The sequence below is a fragment of the Fulmarus glacialis genome, unplaced genomic scaffold (assembly GCF_000690835.1).
Source record: "Fulmarus glacialis isolate BGI_N327 unplaced genomic scaffold, ASM69083v1 scaffold42835, whole genome shotgun sequence".
Classification (NCBI taxonomy): domain Eukaryota; kingdom Metazoa; phylum Chordata; class Aves; order Procellariiformes; family Procellariidae; genus Fulmarus; species Fulmarus glacialis.
Genome location: NW_009211887.1, coordinates 15165 through 37374, shown reverse-complemented (window position 1 = coordinate 37374; position 22210 = coordinate 15165). Strand labels below are relative to the sequence as shown.

The following is a 22210-nucleotide window of genomic DNA, read 5'->3' as shown; positions in this document are numbered from 1 at the left end:
ATAAATGTTTCCATGAAATGCACACTCTGTGGTTCAAAGCAGTGGCTGTCCTATGTATTTTCTCACAGTCTTAAGAAATTACTACTTCCTTATTCTTTAAAATTGCCCTAAAGAATGATCAGCCATCAGTTAAAATGAAACTAAGATTTGATCTTTAGTGTATTAGCTGGGAAGATGCAATTTTTGTTGCCCTTGAGACTAGGAGGTGTTTCGCATATTAAATTTCTATTGAAAATTGTTCCAAGCAAAAATAATTCAGTTTTTCACTTGCCTAAATACAGAGATACAGCTGCTCTGCAACAAAAATACACAGCAATATCCAGTAAAACAAAAAATGTTTATTTAAAAAGTATTATGACTAACCAGGGAAAATAGGTTTGGGGTTTTTTTAATGTCATTTTGTAATATTAATCCAAATTTTAAATATTTGGAATGTTTCTCTAATATCTTTTTCTCTAATAAAAGCATTTTGTTTTGCTGTTGCCAGTGTAAATCACTAACAGTGCTACTGGATTCATGTCTCTCACAATGCTCAGAAAAAGCAAATTTCAAACAGCAATTCATTAATTTATACTCAAATAACCTAGAGGATTTAAAGTCAAGAATATCTTCTGATTTTGTGCAAAGCAGAACTTACTAAAAAGAACTGTAAAAGTCAGAATTGGGATCTCATTTCCAGACTTTGGATGGAAGTTCCTTTCCTTTAATTTATCAGCATTCCTTTCCTTCAATTTATCACCTCACTCCTTTATTTAATCTCTCCAGTTCCTCTTCCTCCTTGCTGTAGGCCAGATTTGTGCTAACAATCTGATGACAGACAAGGGTATTAAAGTTGTCACAAGTGGCAGCTGTGAATGCTTTCGACATGAAGGAATCTTTGGCCCCTCCAGCATAAGAGTAGTATTTAATTGCACAAGGCGCTGGAATCTATTTGAGAGATGCTCCTTGCAATCAATACCCATGTAATACACATAACATTTTCAGGCATTCACAATACGCAGAGGAAAAATCAAACTAAGGCAACTTGGAACTACCTTGAAGCCACTCTTAATTATCCTTGTGGGGAGGAGGAATCCTTTACTCACCTTCCCTACATTTAAATTCCTTACTTTCAGTTTTCATGCACTGCAGAATTGGCCCAGCCTGCATCTCAGCTCACATGCTACCACTGTTTTTGCCACTACGTTCTGCACAATATAATGCTTCTCTTTCCATTTGTCAAGAACCTATCTATATACACGCAACTTCAATAAATTTTTGGCCATTTATTTCTGCTGGCTCTTACCACTGTGATATCTGCATGACAATTTGGTACAATGGAACTTGCATCTTAAAAATTTTTCAAAGTAGGTATAAATGTCAAATTATGCAAAGTAAACGAAACTTTCTTCTCTCCCATTCCTTAATTTAAAAGCCATTCCTTAAGTTTAGTAGTTACAAAACTAGTGGACAGTCTAATACACACCAGTATTCCTTGAACCTGTAACTTCCTCAGCCACAGCAACAATCTACACACAGTGTAGATCTACCACAGTGGTCATAACCACTGCTGGACTGACTTTCTTCATGCTGGAGGATATTTAGGAGGGCCATGTTAACTGATCCTATTTTCAGATCTCTCTTCCCATGTTCTTAGAAGTCATTCTTGATTATTTCCAAGCTAGGTATCAGTTGCTCTTATCAATGTGTCTGAATCAGTCAGAGTATTTTTTTCTTTCTTTACATAGCAAATACATCTTATTCCTCAGAGCTAAGAGTGAAGTCTTGAGCCCAGAACGAGGATGCCTATCCCTACACAAGTTATTATTTTGCAAAGAAATACTCATTTCCTTCAAAGTGAATGCACGCACTTCTAGCTTTGAGTATGCCTCTGTATGTGTACACGTTATCACTCAATATATCCATCCATTTGCCAGGCAAAATATGTTAGTCAAATATTACGTTCCAGGAAGACAAAACAAGTAATTTGTCATGTCAGATTTTCAACACTTGCATTACCACCAGCTTTTGTTTCCCTGCATGTGTTTTTTAAGATCAGAAACATACCTATTTTATTTTTTGCTATAATACAGGGTGAAGACATTGTTATTTCCCATATAGTACAATAAGTACAATAATAATAGAAAAAACCCTTGAAATGCTAACGCCATTAAAGAAAGTATACAATGCACCGAAGAAATACAGATGACACTTCACAAAATGGAATCTGGACAAAGTGTTTTGCTTTGATTCAGAGTAGAAACTCCTTGCTCTTAAATGTGCCTTTTGGCTAATTAATGTAATCAGAGTTTCACTCAGCTTGTCTGAAACAGGAAATTAACTTACCTTTGAACACGGGGATGTCGAGTGAAGGGCCATATTGTTCAGAGAAGAGGGTCTTTTGGTGCAAGGGAAAAAGATGGCTAAAAGGAATTATAAAACAAAATCCTGAAGGACTCTGAAACACATTATCAGTACTTGCACCAAAGGCATGGGTGTCAGTAACTGGGACAATGTTTTCACTGCACAGAATCTTATCTCATACTGCACAGTACACAAAAAGACAAAATTTTAAAGAATGTTCCAAACCAAGCACAAGCCCCAATTTACTGTGCTACCTTTTTTTTATCTTGTTTAGATATGTAATTAGATATTGTATGTTGCTAGACATACTAACTCTAAACATTGGCACAACAACAGGTAGGTAACGTGGAATATCTGAACTTGCGGGTTTTTACAAAAAGGATATTTTTTCAGCATGTATAGAGTAGCCAGTCTTGAAGCTCGAAAGTTGGCTCTGACAGATCGATAAACGGCTTTCCGGAGACCAATAAGATGCTGACTAGGATGCTGTCCAGCTTTATTAAATGGGCAAGCGGCACTGACCCTGTCAAGCAAACTTGAAAAGTAAAATGTGATACAACTGTACAGATGTCCTAAAGTATTTTTAAAAGTATATCAGTTTTCTTATTCCATTACTTAGAAAACTTTTTCAAACCACTCAGTAACTATGAGAGAAGAAAAAAAAATCCATCATATCAATGATATATTTAATGACAATTTCAGATAAGCAGCCAGGATTCCTCAGTAGACAGCCTGATTCTATTCTCATCTGAGCCTTGGCAAAACTCCTGAGGACATTTGTTTTCTCCAAGTTTTCCAAAATGATACACTAAGGGTAAACAGGCCATAACATTATCTCTGATACAAAAACTATCACAAGCCCACTGTAAGCTTTGGAAGTTTTAACACACAGATATTTAACATATACCTCTCTATATGCAAATCTGTTCTTCAAATAATTTTTGCAGAAAAAATGTGCTACTACATATTGTTTTTCATGCAAAACACTATATTCTTTCAACTTTCTCCATGCAGAATCTTCTCTAGGTCAACAAAAACATTATTTGAGTGGTGACATAGATTTTGTCATCATGCAACGAATGACAGCTGTGTTTGTGGGAGTCTGACAGGTAAACACATGAAATGTATGCACCTATACAAGCATATTTGAAAATATATTTTGGTGTCCACATATTCAGGTCAATATACCATTTAAAAGAAACTGCCATTTGCCTATTAGAGTATACTTCAGAATGGCTTTAGAACTGTAAGAAATTGCCTCATCTGGAAATAAACTGAATTGTAAACTGGGTGAATGTTAAACATGTCTGTGTAATGTGAAGCTGTAGAAAAGGAAAAAAAGATTAATATCCAGTTATATCTATTCCTGTACAGTCTGATGCCAAACCTATGACTGAGACACTGAAAATAGCCTAGGTGCACTCTACTTGCTGGGACTGTTTTTACTACAATCAGCTCATGAATGGACATAGTGTGGACAACAGAACAATGAATTGTGATGAATTGTTTGAGGACTGGAAGCCTGCTTCTGCTCTCACCTTTCCCAGGGCACGGTGAGGAGGTGATTTCATGTCCACAGTCACTTAAAAGGAAAAGCATACAGGGTACCAGGCAAGACTGAGGTGGGTTGCTGCATTGGTGACTATTTCTGTAGCCCATCTGACTGAAGAGCTGACTAAGCCAGCAGACCTGACTGCTGGAAAAACATCAGTCCTACTGCATATGCTTAGCTGGACCATGCTGCACATTGACCAGGAGGGGAAATAGCTTATCGTCTTCATTGTCACATATGAAAAGCAATACAGCCCACCCAGTGAGCAAGGCTGGACCCATATCAGTATGTTAAATATTATTAACACAAGGAGATTCATGCCTGCAGTATATTGAATACGCTAGCTGAAATACCATATTAAAATATCTGTGTACCGTATTAAATTATGTGACTGATATTAAAATGGTTTATATAACATCTCATAAAGTACTTTAAAATCTGAATAAAATAAAAACAAACTGTGTTAATTTCAACTTCTAAACATAAATTTAAAATGCTAGTCTTGCCATACGTTTCACTAGGGAACACAGCATGTAATGTAGTACATGCCAATCTCTAATGTTTCCCTAGCTTTCGAAGGTAACAACTGGAAGTGTTTATGGATAAACTCTCACAACAGTTTGTAGACTCAAGCCCTGGGTGAATTGTCAGAAGCAGGCTCAAAGAAAAGGAGCAAAATTTTTCGACTGTAAAAAAGAGAGAGAGAGATCTATGTTCTGCTACAGCAATGTAAGCATTTCCAGTTCCTATGCAGAATAAATATAGCACAACTCATGCACAGTATGTACTGCCAGTATTCAGCAAAACAATTTGCTTTCTTTCTGGGAAGGTTTGTTTCAGTGTTTTTTATAAAATAATTCTTCTTTATTCCAGTAATCTTAAGTCAGTATAACTTGCTAAAAATGTCTATGTGCCAGACATGCCATATCCCTAACTTCCTAATGTTCCATTTACCTTCTATATATTTTAATTGGACTTACGAAATGTTATCAGCTTTGCCTATCAGCCACAAATAGCAAGAAGAAAAAAAGGTTAAAGGTGAATTTCCTCTTTCCTACTGCTCCAAACCCATTTTACTCGTAAAGAACAGTGACTTATTTCTCCATTAATCTCACAAGCCAAATTTTAAATAGGGTCCCAACTTTTAACAAACTTGTATAGACACATTAATAAAAACCTATTACGGCACTCCAACATGAAAGCAGATCTATAAAGATGCTATATACACCAATATGCGCTCGTAGAGCTTGATTCTAGTTTAAATATAGTAGAAAGGGAGCATTTTGGAGAAAAGCTAATTATTTCAGTGACAGACAAGGAAATAACTACCTGTTGCTTATTGCTGCAGCCTTTCATTACGTATTCCTACAGTTTTCATTTTATAATGTGCAAGACAATGGACATACTTTCATTACCCCATGGAAATTCCAGGCTGCAACCTGTGAGCAGGCCTCATTTGTCTAATTGCAAATGAAGCAATTAGACAGAAATACTGCCATTCTGCCTGAGTAGAGCACTGCCCTACCTTGGCTACACAATTTCTGTAATCCAAACTACCCTGGTGAGGTCTTGGCCATCTCTGCATGGCAGATCTTGTACCATGCAGACATACCTGAAATGCCAACAGCAACATTAAACACTTCTGAAGGCCATTCTGAAATCAGAATATCCAGTTGCCTTTGAAAGCAACTAATATAAGAGAGGCCTGACAGGGTTCTTAGTTCCTTTTCTGAGTGGCTGCTGTGGGAATGAAGGCAAAATGATGCTTGAATTGGTTAAGCATATAGCAGTCACTACCACACAGTAGTAAACCAGTGAAGTAGTGGACAACTGACCAAAACCTCATCAAGAATAATTTAACATTTACAGAGACAGCCAAATATCAATTAACAAGGGGCAAATAGGGTACAATAAAGCAAAGCCACAGATATTTCAAAGCATATGTAAATTACCCTATGAGAACATAGCAATGGATGGTGCAATGGGGAGAAAAACACAGCAGTGGAATGCAAGGAACTTCAGGCCAAAGCTGCAGACCTGGGCTTGCCGTATCAGAGTTTAGCTAAGTACAGTTAGCCAAAATCTGAACTCAGTACCATTTAAATGTCAGCTTCAGTATCTTTCCATTCAGAACATAGTTAATGCACAGTCCAAACTATGCTGAGCTAGCAGTATAATAAAACAGCAGCATACATATCATTGAACAGGGCGCTGTGCTACCTGGTTGAAACCCCATTCCTTCAAGGACATAAAATGACACACGAAGATACTCATTAACTTTTCAGCTGCAACCATTTCTATTGCCATGTGACTCTTTCTGAACAAGCATTAAGACTTTGACAAGGTTACTACAGGAGAACATACTAAACTTTGTTCTGCTAGGGTTTATTGTAGCAAAATTCTGGAAGAAAACAGGGGTAGATAGTTTTTTGGATCATACATGAAGCACTATCTCAAGCAAAGAATTTCATGGTGCCCTGTGCAGCAGCATCTCTTGCACATGTGGATGTAGAAAAGGACACTCTGGAGTTAGAACTTCCTCCAGGCTAAAGCAAACCAAAACCTGTACAGCACTGACTTCTTCATACTGGACAATTGTTCCAATGAGGATGCTGGCACAGCCAGACTTCTCCCACTCCATCCATACTCCAAAGTCTTTTGAAAAACTTGCCAAAGTTTTAAGTAAAGAGGCTATTAGATCAAGCATCAGCTTAAAGACCAGTCTGGTTTTTGTTAATCTGTTATCTAAGATATGTAGTAAAAGAACGAGGCACCAGCAATTTAGACATTGACCACAAGTTCGTTTGCTTAAACTTAGGAAAAAATCCAAATGTTTTTCTCATCTGTAATTTGGACAAGCCCTAACAATAATTTCTTTTAAGAACCCGTTTGCAAAGATAAGACTGCCTATTGCTTAACTATATGCTTCTTCAGCAAAAAAACAAACCAAAACAAAATACATAGCTAGGCAGACTGAAGACATGCTTATGCATTCCAAAGGGAGAATGAAACATTTCTTCAATGAAGCATACTGAAGGTATCTCAAGCTAGAAAATGAATTCAAAATGTTAAGTCTACAGTTTCAAGCTTGCATGTAAAAACATGTGCCTGAGCGCAGAACAGTTGGTCTAGCATGAACAAAAAATTTCTTGGTGCACAGAGGGGAATTTTTTATTGTTTTTAGAAAGAAGTTGACTGGATTTTAGCTGTTGGCATTTCCCACCTCCTTTAATCTTAAGTCTATCTGGCATAGGTTGTTAGAAGGGAAAAACATACATGGCAATGAGAGTGCACAACAGCGGGCCTGTTGGCTTTGGGATCATTGCATACACTGACAATGTTCTGCTGTCCTTTCACATAGCAAACAAGCAAAAATTACCAAATAGCTACAAGAGCTAAATAACCAGGAACACTTTCACATCCCTTAAGTGGACGAGAGGCAAATTCAGCAGTAAATACTTTAAGAATCTAAACATCTCAACAATTGTATGCAAGAAAAAAGAGTAATATAAACTTTATTTGAGGTGGGAAATGACATTTGACGGTCTTTGCTGATTGCTGTGTTCTCATTACTTCAGACTGTTATTTGTTACATAAAAATAGAATGATTTTCATGTCATCTTGTTTTCTAAAATATGAATGATTACTTGCAGGTCAGTTTATTTACATAGATTTGGTAATATAAGATACAAAAAATCCTCAAACAACCAACCCTCTAAATGACTTCCCAAAATAGTTAACTAAATTGGTTCAAAATCCATTTCTTCATGTATTTCATTGCTAGCAGAGCAGGAGATTTCAAAGGCATACGAGTTTTGTGAGACTTAATTCTCCTTCAGGATGCAGGGTTTTAACACTGAGTTGTTAGAATTCATACTTTTACTATGAATGGTAATTATACTACTTTATGTAAATGAAAAGCTTTAAGTATTATGTTTTTCAGTAATTCCACTTGTTATGGGAGACAGCGTAACAAGACAATTTTAGAAGACATCTGGCTTGAATGGATTTGTGTATTAAATAAAGTGAAATATAGACTCACAGGGTAAATCCTCTGGAAATTACTTCAGTCTCTTGAATGAGTCGTAGAGCTTTCCTCACGAGATTAGTAAAAGCTCGGCTATTTGCCACAGTTTCTTCCAGCTGGATGCAGTATTTTCGCAGGGACATTTGCAGCTTGGCTGTCCTCCATGTGCCCCACACTCGAAAGACTGCATAGACAAGCAGAACTAGTCCCCACGGCAGCCACGATGATTCCTTCCACCATGAAGGAAGCATAACCAGTGCACTTACAAAGGCAAGAAACAGCGAGACATCCCTGCAAACAGAGAAAGCATCATCAACCACAGATTCCTGAGGTCAAACAAGTGGGAAAATCATGAAGCTTTCGGTTACATTTGAGATTCCGACATCTTTTTATGGGGCTTTTATGTAGGTCCTGAAGGAAGCTGTAACACCGAAAACTACTCCTAGTGGCAGATTTAGATGTATACGTACATGGTATTACTTGGTCAGTATACTCTAAGGAAACATTTCTCCGGCTTTTTTATGACACAAGTAGAAGAATAATGTACCATTTGGAAAGGTCAGTTTCTCTTACACATATGACTTTAAAAAAAACCAAAAAAAAGCAAAGAAAATAGAAAAAGAAAAAAACCTGACTACTCAGCATTATAGGCCAGGGTGGGTAGGAACTGGAACATCTGTACTTCCAGGTTCAAGAGTACAGTAGGGAAGGGCATGTTTCTTTTGGTAACAAAACCCTCAAGTAATGCCAGCTTTATTTTTTCCAGATTCTGACTCATTTAACTTGGACACCAACACACCACTAGTTTTTAACACATTTTCATAAAGATGGCTTGAATAATCGTTTTAAATAATTTGGCAGCTTTTGAAAAGCCTTAAGGAAACAGAGTAACTAGTAGCTCAGTTCAGTTATTTCTCAAGGACATTTTAAAAACTTCATAAAGCTGTTATTTTCATCCAGAAAAATTCAACAAAAATAAGTAACTGCTAGAAAATACACTGTGTTTCATACATAGTATTATAGTTGCAGTTCTTTAAGATTATGAATATCACAATCTTACAGAGATGGATGGGATATGGGCTTCAAGGTGCATAACAACTTTACTTTTTCAGAATTTTTTGAAAGCAAAATATTCACTTTCTTCACCCCTTAAAGCTGCGTATCCTGTATTTAGTTGTGGAAGTATTCACAAGGAGTATTTTTCCATTTCTAAAATAAGATATGATCTCCGGGTTTCTATTTTCTGGGCAGTTTTGTGGTCATATTTCAACAAGCTTTACAAGTGTTAACTCTTCAGGGCTACTGATAGGTTTCAGTAAAGGTCCAGGGTTAAAATATTCCAGACGTAACTTTAAAAAGGACAGACACACAGTCTATAACTTCCTTGGTACATTTAAAAAAAAAAACACACACACAAAAAATGAATCACAACAATGAAAGACTGGAAGGGATTTAAGAGCTCACTTTGTCCATTTTCAGTTTCTGGTTAATCCAGATCACCACGGACAGACTGAAGAAGAAAATGGAGACTCCACAACCCACCCAAGTAGCTATTCCAACTCGTAAGTATCCTTAGAGCTCAAAAGATTTCCCCCAAGTCCAGTCTGAATCATTGGCAAATTAATCGCATTATTTCTCCTCATATCCTTCCCTTTTCTGAACAGAATAAACGATGACTGATCACCACCTTCTTATTAACTACCTCCTACCCATCGTAACACTGTTCCATCCCACCTCAATTTTCTCCATTTTGGCCAAACAATCCTAGCACACTCTAATGTTTCTGAAAGATTACATTTTCTAAACTCATTATTCTTCTTGTTCCGCTCTGGACTGATTCTAAATTACCTATGCCTCTCCAAGTGTGGCATCCAAAACCAGATGCTGTAGTCTAACATAAGGCTTAAGGAAATAGAAAAACAAACCCCCCGGGTCCTGCATGTAACAAGGACACCAGGATAAGATTTGCCATTTTTTGAATAATTTGCTGACACATTCAATTTATGCTCTGCAAAGATGTGCAGATCCTTTTCTGAAGTAGTACTGCCTACCCAATTATTCACCACTTCGTGTTTGTTAATTTGATTTTTCCTGCCCTAGTGTAGCATTAGACTTTTGTCATTACTGAGTCTTCTGTTGATTTCAAGATATTTCTCCAAGCCACTTTTGAACTCCATTCTGCCAAAACACTTACAAACTTGGTGTCATCTGTAAGCTGAGCAATATTCACAAATTTTGTAAGTGTACTTTATCATCTGAACAGTTAAAGAAACAATGAATAGTGCTAGGACCAGGACAAACCGCTGGAAAATCTGGTTCAAAAGTTCTCTTGTTTGACAGAGAGCATCAATAAGGACATATTACAACTTAAACAGTTGGGTTTTTTAACCTGCTGTGGCTTTATAATAATTTTATCTATTTTCCTAACATATATATGAAAACATAGCACTAGGCTGTGTTATGAGATATTTTTATCTACTGATTCCCGTCCATTTCTGAGAAAGTCACTCTGTCAGAACACCCACCATCCTTGTTATTTTTCAAATACAAGTGGTAGCTGTTCAGACACTGCTGCAGCTAGCTCCTTCAGTATTCTAGGGTGAATTTCACCAGCCTCTGCTGACTTGAATGCATCTTATTTAAATATTCTTTAGTCTGTTCTTCTGGTATTCTGCATCTGAAAATCAATTGCACACACCCCCCCCAACATATTTTATGAAGACCACAGCAAAGAAAACACTTTTAAATTCAGTCTTCACAATCATGTCTCATTTATCAAAATCACCACTGTATAGCTTTAGAAATTCATGAATTAATCAACCATGTTAGTTCTTACTTGTAGCACATATTAGGGTTTGGAAGTATCCATTCATGTTCATGTAGCTATCTCAGATTAAAACTCACCCTTTCAATAAAACGCCCGAGGAAAAAAACATGCTTATACAAAAATTTGGGGACTAGTGGACCAAACACTCGAAGACCTGAGAAAAAAAGTAGTTACTTTATTGCTGCATTTTATATAAAGAACACACAATATATTTTTTGCTTGTTTCTCAGTGAATAGAGTGGTAGATATTCTCTGTACAATACCAAATATTAGGAGTTGCTAGGGAGCGTAGCGTTGGAAGCTGTCCATTTTCCTGTTGCTTACACTGCCCTGCAGACAGGATACTGGGGTCAAGGAACTCAATCAGTTCCACATCCTCCTGCAGCAGAACTTCCTGTTGCAGGATGGTACGGAGTGTGTCAAATCGAAATCCAACATCCTTACCACAAATGGGCAGGAGAAAAAACAGGCATTAGTAAAGAATATGCAAATTCTTAAAATTAAGTTAGCAGAACAAGGAAAACACCCAGACATTCTACACTTAATTGACAACAATCTGTTCCCAAAGACTACAGGAATGTTTCAGATATATCACAAGTAGCTACTTCATTTTTATTTAACTTGCTTAACTTTAAAAACTCACATACTACCTAACAGTTCAGACTTGTGGGATGCATCGCACCAACTTTGTGATCTGACCTAGATTGTAACATTACCTGGAAACATGCCACAGATTATGCCATTATATTTGCGTAAGAATCAAAGAGGTACTATATCTATTAGAAGATCATTAATAAAACAAAAAAAACCCCACTTTTTTTTTTGTCAGACATAATTTACATCATTAACAAACAATAATTAGAAAGAGAAAGAGATATATTACAAATCAGTTAACAAGAAGTCACCTGTGGACATTTAATAACAGTAGGGTCAATGCACTGGACTCAAGCCCCCAGCCAAGGCAGTGAAGTTCTCTCCTGCAGGATTCTGTGCCTTTCCCAAGGGAACTCAACCCAAACATGAAACAGCATGGGACTCTGAAGACCTCACACTTGCTAAACTCCAGACAAACTTCAGGGAGTTACTTACTTGTGGATGAGATGCCATGATAAGCATTTGCTATTTTTTCCCCTACAGCTATAGCTCTTCAAGACAAACACACAGCTCTTGAAGACAAATATATCCATCAGAGAAGCCCCCTGAAATTTTAATTTGCATATTGCACCAAACTATAATTACAAAACACTTCAAGTTAAGAATGTCATAACAAAACCCAACAAACACTGAACACATGCATCTTTGCATCCAGCTAGATTGCCCTCTAATAGAAGTTAACAGAAGTATGACATTTCACAGTACCAAATCTGTTTAGTTCTGTCATTGACAGAATAAGATTATTTATGAAACCATAAGATAGCTAGCCAAAGTTTAATTCCATACATTGATGTCACTTGCGATAACTTGCATTCTACTTTTAATGGAAAACATTTGTTTGAGGACTCTGTGCAAGAGGAAACTTTGCCCTCCTCCAACGCATCCTGTGTCATTTCAGTACCCTGCTGTAGCATGGAGCAGGAGAAACGTGTTTTCCATGGTCTTTGGTTGTGTCTCCATCTCAAGAAAGTAAGGCTAAAAAAAGCTGTGAAGATAATACCTTTGATTCATAGGGGAGGACGGAGGAAGACAAAAGACAACCAAAGATCACTAATGAGTTGTTTCAGCGGAAATTTTGTCCTCTTGAGATAAGGGAGAAGAGATAGTAATTGGACTCGGCAGAACTCCCTGAGAAATGGAAACCCCTAACTTCTCATGTTGCTCAACTTTTTTTTTTTGAAGCTACATTTGAAGACATCATCACTACATCACAGTAGGAAAAAAAAAAAAAAATTCTAACTTTTAGATTCTGGAACAGTCTGACTAATGTGAGATTTGCAAGCCAGACTAGGAACCTGAAGCAGCTGGGTGCAAGTTAAAGCAGATCTCAGACAAGTCCAGGCTAGAAGACTGAACTGGCTAGAAAGTGACACAGCAGAGAACAGGTGTAAAGGCAGCATAAAACTATTTTTAACTATCTGGTGTAGAACTATCACCCTTCGGGTCTACCCCACACAGGCTGACTTGGGTCCTAAAAGTTCCTGCAGGCTCCAGGAGTAGGAGAATACAGGTTCTGGTGAGGCAGATGGACACCCAACCCACTTCTGAACTGCTAAGATGAGAGCACATAGGTGGTACAGGGAACTGTTCTTGCCTCTTCCTACAGCCAGACCGCTACATGATGTCGTCTGCTCTTAACGTGTAACACTGTTCTGAAGCATTATAGCGGAGGTGCCTTAATTTGCTTCATTTTTCCCAAATGCAGAAGCACTGTGGAGAGCAGTGAAGAAACAAATAGGCCAGGATGGGTCCAGGGGTAGTACAGCTGCACCGCGTTTGTGCTATGCCTGAGCTAACAAGCTGAAACAGAGGGTGAAGCAATACTCAGATGAAGCTCGAGAGCCTTCTGTCTTGAGCTGTGTCTGCAAGGTGCTAGGCTGCAACATATGGACTTTCTCAGTCAGCGCCTCCACTCTGCCTTCCACTACAGTGGGGTAGCCACACTGTAGGTTAACTCCTTTCAGCTTTCAAGAATTTCTTTAATTTCTCACATGTTTTATTTTAATTTCTCTTCCACATTTTTAACATCTTCAAGCTGGCTACCAATATTTTTCCTGTTCTTGTGTGCCCAATTTGCCTGCCACAGTAACTCTGAAAACCAGAATCAATATTATCTGAAGAAGAAGTAAAACTGTTAGAGCCAAAACCAACAGTACAGACCAAAGATGGTGCTCAGAGGATGAGGTACAGAGGAGAGGAAGACTTGTGGATTAGGAAAGGAAATGGAAAAAAAAAAAGTTATCACTTACCAGTCGGTGAAGTATGTCATCGTTTTTCTTATATTGTGGAAAAGGAAACCAACTTCTAAAGAACTCAACTAGTTTTGACAGGATGCCTTGCTGAAGGGAACAGAAATTACTCCAATTAAAAAAACCCAAAGCCAAAAATAAATAAATAACAACAGACAATTCCTTTATTTCTGCATTTGCTTTTCTTGTTAACTCAGACCCAAGTACCTGTAAGGAAGTTTCGCTTACTGTGTCTGGCCTAACTTCAGAGTACGCTAAGGGAACATCTGCTTCCCGTCAGTTTGCCTGTACACAAGAGCGTGAAATAAAGCTTTCAGTAACCCCACCTATTTGGAGCATAATGGATTGTTATGTTGTACTGTTAAAAATAACTACAGCTAGAATTAGTTTGATCTCAAGTTGGCAGCTACTGCATCGATATGAAAGACTTTCTCTCTCTTTGAGGATTAAAAAAAGCAGTGAAGTTAAATGGCTGACAGGGACTCAAGAAAAGTAAAAGACCACGAGAGGGACAACCTCTCCTTGGCAGACCACCGCAGGTTGAGGACAAGGCTCTGGAGGACTTGTGAACAGAGACAGGGAAGAGTGACTGTAAGAAGACGAACTGTCCCAGAAACTCCCTCTCCCAACCAGTGTGTGCTAGCAGGTACTTTGTCTCCATGCTGCTTCCCACGCAACCTAAATCCACACTTTCATCTGAGCTGTAAACATAAGTTCGAATGCCACTAATTAGAGGGACTCCCTCTCGGTCATCACACATTTTACTCGTGTATCTTCCTAAAATAGGGTGCATGAAAGATTATAATTAAATAGATGCATGATTTTGCTTCACTCTGCAGCCATTCAATGAGAAAAAAATGGAGTTTTTGACACACATTGTAGATCTACTTTCCTCAGACTGAGCTGACAGGAAGTATTTTTCAAAATATTTACTTACATATACTTCATGAATTCTGAGGCCCTACCTCTTAATCTTCAGACTGCTGACATAGAATACAATCAATCAAAATGTATGCCAAAAAAATTAATTGTGGAGCACTTACATTTTGTGGCATACTGGTTTTTTTTCTTTTTTTCCCCCAACTATAAGGTGGGAAATAGAAGAGTAAAACCAAGCAACAGGAGCTTGAAGCTTTGCAGTTAGCCCTGTGATCAGCCTGACAGCCCTCTGAAAGGCAGGATGACACAAGTTCGATGCAGCAAGTCAGGGCAGAACAGCTTTGAGTAACATCAGAAATTGTCACCCTAAAGCCCTTATGCTTCAACAATTTTTGAAATAACTTACTTTGGCATCCATTTAGGTAACCTAACTCAATTTTTTCTTTACGTATGTGTCATCTTTCTGTGTACAGTTAGAGAACTGCAGACCTAGCCAAAAGGAAGTGTTTTTAGGTTAGTGGAGAGACAAACCAATATCATGATAGCTCTTCCTGATACAGAGACATCATCGTGGCTTATTAGGAGGAGCTATCGCAGCAATCCACACTTCTTAGACTATGGAATAAATCCAAGTGATTGCATTTTGATGTTGCTCAAGGGCACTGACCTAAGTTGGAAGAGGAGAAGAGTGTCACAAACTGCAGCACAGATTATCCTCCAAGTTTCTTGTAAAGTGGTGCAAAATAAAACAAAATTTTCCAATTACAATTTGTAGAAAATTGAGATTAAATAAACAAAGGTCCTTGCTCTGCATTTGAGTTGCAGACAGATACTTCATTCAGAAGTACTTTCCTTAGTACTTTGAAAGCAGAGTATAGAAAGAATTGTCCATTTACTATTTAAAATTATGCCTCTTGGAACCTACCATTTTCAGCTGCTTAGCCTTCATGAGTCTTTGGGTTTTTATCATGAACATTTAAATCTACATCAAGGTTAATTTTAAACTGCTACCAGCTGACTAAACTAGACTGTGGAATTACTGAAAAAACCCCATACTAGTGTGCTACGTAAGTAGTCTTTTGGTTTATTTTCCATGTTTTGGTTTAAAAATAAAAATCTGAGCTTGCATAAACACTCAACAGACATGTCAGTGCTTGAAAACACAAAACAAGACAACCTACTGTCTTGGGCTGTGACCCAGTAGAGTACAGTAACACATTACATTATTCAGATCCTTGGAATAGTGTCTCACAGTTTGCATTCCCATTGGGAGTGTTACTGACAAGTAAAACAACTTTCATCAAGACACAAGTCAGGTCATGTTGCCAATGCTTCTGGAGTATTCTTCTTACAACTTTATAACACCACTCAGTCAAACTCTCTGTAAACTGAGTAACAAAGATGTTTAACTCCTAACATTTAAAAAAAATAGCATAGGACATGCACATTTTAGGTACATTCATTTGAATCTAAAATAAAATTCTAAGGACTATTTCTCTTTTGTACAGGATGAACCTGAAATGGCAAACTAGCAGGTATCTAAAATATCATCATTCACATTGGCACCTTTCAATTCTGTGCACTTCAGAAAGAAGATAATGGTACATATTAAATCCCTTCCAGCCACCCAGAGCTAGCATTAAGTGGGTGGGAGCCCTAGACAAAGACAAAGAACTGGTCCCTCTGCCTTTCCATATCAGGTCACCTGCACAGCTACTGAGGGCTAGTCCCAACACAATCCTCAGTAGCTGCCTCCAGCACCAGCCCTGTTCTAGTGATGAAATATTATCACATCTAAGATGGGATAAGGTGTGACAGTATAATCAATTTAAACATTCAGCTATGCATAGCAGTCTATGAAAATGAGTGAGAAAGGAAAAATGTAAATGGGAAGAAATATATTCCTTAAAGATCAAGCAGAATTACCCAAATAGGATTTAATTCCAGAAAACAGGTCTAGGAGCTCTTGCAAACAGTGCTTTTGAGTATCAAGTGATCATGAGACCAGAACTTTAGCTGTAACTTTCTCCGGAGATTGGTACAACCAGGAACACTGCACCTATAATTACCGTGCTAAATCACATCTCTATACTCCCTCAGATGGGAGCTTGGCATTTCATCAGCCCTCAGAACACAGTCTTGAAGCACCTTTACAGCTTTTCAGCTCAATGTTCATTAAGACCATGTTCCGATTAAAAAAACCCACCAAAACCACAAACACAGAGAACTATTTAAGTTGTGCTTCAAATTCAACTTATGCGTCTGCCTTTCATTGAGCCTGAAACATATGCTCTGCTTGGCAGGACAGCAAGACACAGCAGCAACATTTGTATCAGTCACTACTGATTTTTTTTATTCCAGATTTGTTTTTTCAGTCCCTGAAAATCCCAAACTGGATCTTTGCCGTGTCAAAATCTTGCTACATGTCACCAGATTGTATCTGCACAGGGTTCCTACTTGACTGAATACAAGAGGAGTAAACAATCTCAACTCAAAGACAAAGCAATACTGCAACTTTTCAATTTTTATTTTCATAAAGTGTTTAAAAAGGCATTTGTAAACTTGCTTTTCAGAACAGAAGGAAAACAATACACACATACTAGACATCACTCAGCTTGGAACATCATCTGTTCCCTGTGGTTATATTATATTACACCAAGCCTCAACTAGGCTAATTTTATATTAAGACTGTGGGCAGGTATATATTCAGAACTCAGAAGCCATTTGTTTCCCAGACATTTTATAATTTCAGTAGACTAGGCCAGCAAAGGCTGAGAGAAGAGAAGTGGTAATAGAATCACGTAAAAATGAGGAAATGATTGGATGGGAATGTAAATGATTTGCCTGCATGTCATACAAAAGTTGCAACAAAGCCTCAGATTCTCCTAAATCAGTCTACTTCTTTAAATGTGTGGTCAGCTGCCTCTCCCTCATTCTCTTTCCTTTTGAGACACCCTACCAAAATGGGACACAGAAATCAAATGACAAAAACAGACTTTATGACATCAGATTACAAAAGAAAAGTGTTAATGTTCCCAAACTGGTACTGGAACAGCAGCAGTAAGAACCTATGACATTTTATCACTAGAAATTACACACAGGTCTCTTCCTCCTTTCCAATACATATCCTTGTCTAGACAGAGATGAGACAATGTGAATGTCATCCTAGTATTTGTAAGAAATGGACAGCCCATTTTCATACACCCACTCCCTTCAAGTTGCAAGGCAAACCATGACGAATTACTTCTACATCTGACACAATACTGGGGGACTTGCTCCCAAAACAATAAAATTAAGTCTAAAATGGTTGAGTGGAAAGGAGGGGAAAAAAAAGAACACTTAAGGCTTTTAAAAGCAGTGTATCTTAATACTTCTGAGGTTTTTAACCCCACAGCACTTTTGTATTAAATTCAGTGGAAATGATATACATGAACACAGCATCATACTGCTTTACTGACTTCCACAAAAGTAATTATGCAAAATAAAGTAATGCAGCTAACAAGCAATAGTCCATGCATTATTTCATAGCAACAAACAGATAACCAGCCAATGAAATATGTCACCCTAATTTTCAATTAACAGTGGTTTAATTAAAGTCTTCCTGCACTAAGCCAGAATAGGTATCTTCAATGTAAATGTACCACAAAACTGCCAATAGCTTTAAAGGGAAAATATATTTTCAGGTGGTTTCTTGAGGGCTATGGTGAGTGCCAGCTGACGATTCTGAAAAGTAAGGGTAGTGGACCTAATATTTCCATGAATTCTTTTAAAGGTAGTTTAAATTAAAGTATAAAAAATTGTGAGTTAAGCCCTGAATTAAATTCAGTCTTGCCTTGTGACCACTGATAGAAGCAATCATTATTACAAATGTAATAGCTATCCACATCAACAGTAACTAGAAATCAATCTATTCATTAAATTTAAAATAATCTTACATTAGAGAAACCAGCCAATGAAACATGGAGACACTGCAAGAATCACTTCCCTTTCTCCCTTCAGTTAATCTGTTTCTTAGGCTCACAAATCCTCAGTATGTGAGACTGGAGTTCTGTATGAAGCTGCCTGGTAGTTTTTTTCTACATGATTGCCGAACTCTCTGAAAAACTGTAAGCTCTACAAGAGCATGGCAGAACAGTACAAAACTTAAGGATTATGATGATAGTATGATTATTTTTTACAGGCGCTCTCTAATCCATGCGCTAGGCATGCAGTGGTACTCACAGGTCTGCTCAATGCATATATACCCTGTTATCCTATCTACATGGTCATCTTTGATCAGAAAGTGGGCCATGAAAGAAGAAGGGAGTCATGACACACTTCCATAGGACTACAAGTCCCAGAAACTGCGGATCGAGGCTGTGAAGCAAAGTGCGCAGTGCACCTGCCCAGCTGGTAAACACAAACTATGAACAATCTATCCATGAAGATAGACTCCAACAGAACTGAAGACCAGAGCAAAATGTTTCACGTTTTATTACCCTGTCTTTTCAAACGGACTAATGAGTGTGTGAGGACATTTATATAGTCTATACAGAGAGTGGTTGAAATGAGTATCACTACATGAAAATATGACCTCCCAACACTTCTCTGAATACTGCTAGATGAATAAGCTTCACACTGCAACTTCTACATTTCCACTTCAAAGACTGTGCATGTCAGTCCTTGCAAGTACACCATACTATTGCAAACATTCAAAAAACCACAGAAGAAAACTGACTGATGTTATCCACACCATTCATACACCTCCGAATCCTAGCCCACCTAAGAACCTACACAGAGCAGAATAGATTAAAAATCCCACAAGAAAAAAATACTTCCGACCTAAAACAAAGGAGGAACAAGAGGGACACGTACAAAACTGAAAAAACTTTGTTGAAATAAAGCCTAACTAACTGTGACTATTACTTGGCTAATTCCCTGAAGCATCTTGAGAACTGAGTAGCGGATATACATCAACATGGCATTATTTGAGAAAAGATCCTAAGAAAAGCATCAGCTCTCCTCATTTGCCATATGATCTCCCATCCGCCACAATGTGCAGGGAGACCTTCCGGAGATCTCAGGGCCACTCATATTGCCTGTGTTTGGGAAAAATAGGATTCTCCCCGCAGTTCACTGCCAGCTAATTGGCAGAGTGGAACTGTGGAGCAGGGAAGCAGCAAAGCTTACCAATGAGAGGGAAGGGGTTGTGAACTTCTGATTCGAAGATAGCTGAAAAGGTACAAAACAGAAATGAACAACAGGAAAACTGAGCTCCAGTGGAAGGTTAAAAGCCACAGTGGGCAAGAATCAGATGACCTAAGGTGCACAAAGATGGAAGCTACTGGAGATGGTGGGGAGAGATGAGAAAGAAATGGTAATTCTTCCGAGGCAATGTATCAAGCCATGAATGCTTGGTTTGGGTCCTTACCTGTAAGGCACTGCCCACCTCAGCCTGCAGTGGCCAGGACAGAGGAGTCTGCATGGAGGCCTCTTTTTCCTCCTGGAAAGCACATAGCTGGAGCATGTCCACCGAAAACTGAACTCTCCACTGTGGAAGTGAAAGAGGTAGGCAGAAAATAACTGCCCTTTGCATGCTCCATCTAGGTGCTAAGGAGAAGACAGACTGACTGCTGAATTTTCAACATGCTTGTTGCAATGAGATTCCTACATTAGCTGCCTCAAAAGAGGAATTTCTTCACCCGCACTACAGCTCCTCATCTGAGTCACATTGCCTGTACACTACCAATAATAGTAAAATACCATTTATTTTTAATAAGGAAGACAAAAAAATGTGTAGGCCACAGTAGGTGTTGAACAACCAAATTCTCAAGCATAATTTAATACCAAAATGTTTAAAAAAATCCACAAGCCTTTACTTAAAATGATAGAGAAATAAGAAGTCTGAGCTAATCATTTGATGATCCTTGTCAGCTGTTACTGTTAGAAAATTGCCATAACCTAAGCACAGTTCTACTATCTCACTCAGATTCGTTATTGTATTTATACTTCCCAGAAATCCTCTTTCTTAATATGTTTTGCCACAGAGTAAGTGATATTTAGCAACTGAATGCCTGAGAGGGGCTGGGAACTATAAATAATCTGTTCCAGAAAATTACAGGTTTTGTTCCCAGAATGTCATGCTAAGCTAACATAATAACATCCAGTAAATAAGATAATTTACAACACTCAAAAAATTCACTATCAAAGTCTCTTGCTTCCCTAGCTTACATAAGTGCAAAGAAACACTTCAAACTATACTGGCAAACCATGCATTTCCAAACACATTTGCAGACAAGATATGACAACTGGTTGGGTTTTTTTGTTTGCTTGTTTTTGTTGTTTGTTTGTTTGTTTTTTAATACAGTAAGAGATTTATCTCTATCCCCTCTGATTTTGCCTATTTGTGAAGTAATGTGGTTCTCTTTTGAGAAGGGAAATACTCAGGAACAGGAGAGCGCTCACCTTCTGGGCAGCATGCACCGTCCGCTCGTTTTGGCTTTCTGCTGCTGCACATTGCTCTGCCTTCTGTGACACAGATGAACATACTTCAAAATCTGTGTGTCCCAAATCCTGCAGATATTGGTAGAGTGGGGAATTCTGAAAGAGAGTTAAAAAAGAAAAATGAGAAAAAAACAATGTTAAAAATCATCCCGTTCCCCACAAAACACAACTGTGAATACAGCAAACGCACAACCAGCAATGAATGGATTGAGAGCAGCCCTGCAGAGAAGGACTTTGGGATAGTGGTGGATGAAAAATTGGACGTGAGCTGGCAATGTGCGCTTGCAGCCCAGAAAGCCAATCGTTCCTGGGGCTGCATAAAAAGAAGTGTGGCCAGCAGGTTGAGGGAGGTGATTCTGCCCCCCTGTTCTGCTCTGGTGAGACCCCACCCGGAGTAGTGTTCAGCTCTGGGGTCCCCACTACAAGACAGACATGGACCTGTTGGAGCAGGTCCAGATGAGGGCCACGAAAATGGCCAGAGGGCTGAAACACCTCTCCTATGAGGAAAGGCTGAGAGAGTTGGGGTTGTTCGGCCTGGAGAAGAGAAGGCTCCAGGAAGACCTTATTTCAGCCTTTCAATAATTAAAGGGGGCTTATAAGAAAGACGGAGACAGACTGTTTACCAAGGCCTGTAGTGACAGGACAAGGGGTAACAGCTTTAAACTAAAAGAAGGTAGATTTAGATTAGATATAAGGAAGAATTTTTTTACAATGAGGGTGGTGAGACATTGGAACAGGCTGCCGAGAGAAGCTGTGGGTGCCCCATCCCTGGAGGGTTCAAGGTCAGGCTAGACGGGGCTTTTGGCAACCTGATCTAGTGGAAGATGTCCCTGACCGTGGCAGGGTAGTTGGACTAGATGATCTTTAAAGGTCCCCTCCAACCCAAACCATTCTATGATTCCACGCAACAGGAAAAAAACCAACACAGTTAATAGCAAAGAAGCCAAAATTTTGCTTTAAATATCTTCCTTAAGTTTTATCCTGACCATAATGAAAGAGGCTGTAAAGAGAGTCAACATACAAAACAATGTGATGAGAAATAAGCATGCAACCAATCAACTCTTCCCATAGCAATATTTTTTATAGGTTACCTGATAGGGTTCTTTAGCATGTAACTTACATGTTTTCAATAAATAAACTATGTATTTGGTAATATATTTTAAAATATTATTGTGTGACTCCAGAACACTTAATGA

The 22210-nt window shown here is 38.3% G+C and overlaps 1 protein-coding gene across 1 annotated transcript in view; it reads right to left on the bottom strand.

Annotated features, from left to right (window-relative positions):
* Positions 1–21116, bottom strand: part of VEZT (vezatin, adherens junctions transmembrane protein) — a gene marked incomplete at its 5' end in the record, with an annotated part of 42387 nt that extends 21271 nt beyond the window's left edge. The window contains 5 exons of the mRNA XM_009577703.1: positions 2729–2866; positions 7938–8213; positions 11013–11188; positions 13653–13742; positions 20976–21116. Coding sequence (XP_009575998.1) covers positions 2729–2866; positions 7938–8213; positions 11013–11188; positions 13653–13742; positions 20976–21116 — 821 coding nt within the window. The remainder of the gene's footprint in view (positions 1–2728; positions 2867–7937; positions 8214–11012; positions 11189–13652; positions 13743–20975) is intronic.
* Positions 21117–22210: the final 1094 nt, after the last annotated feature.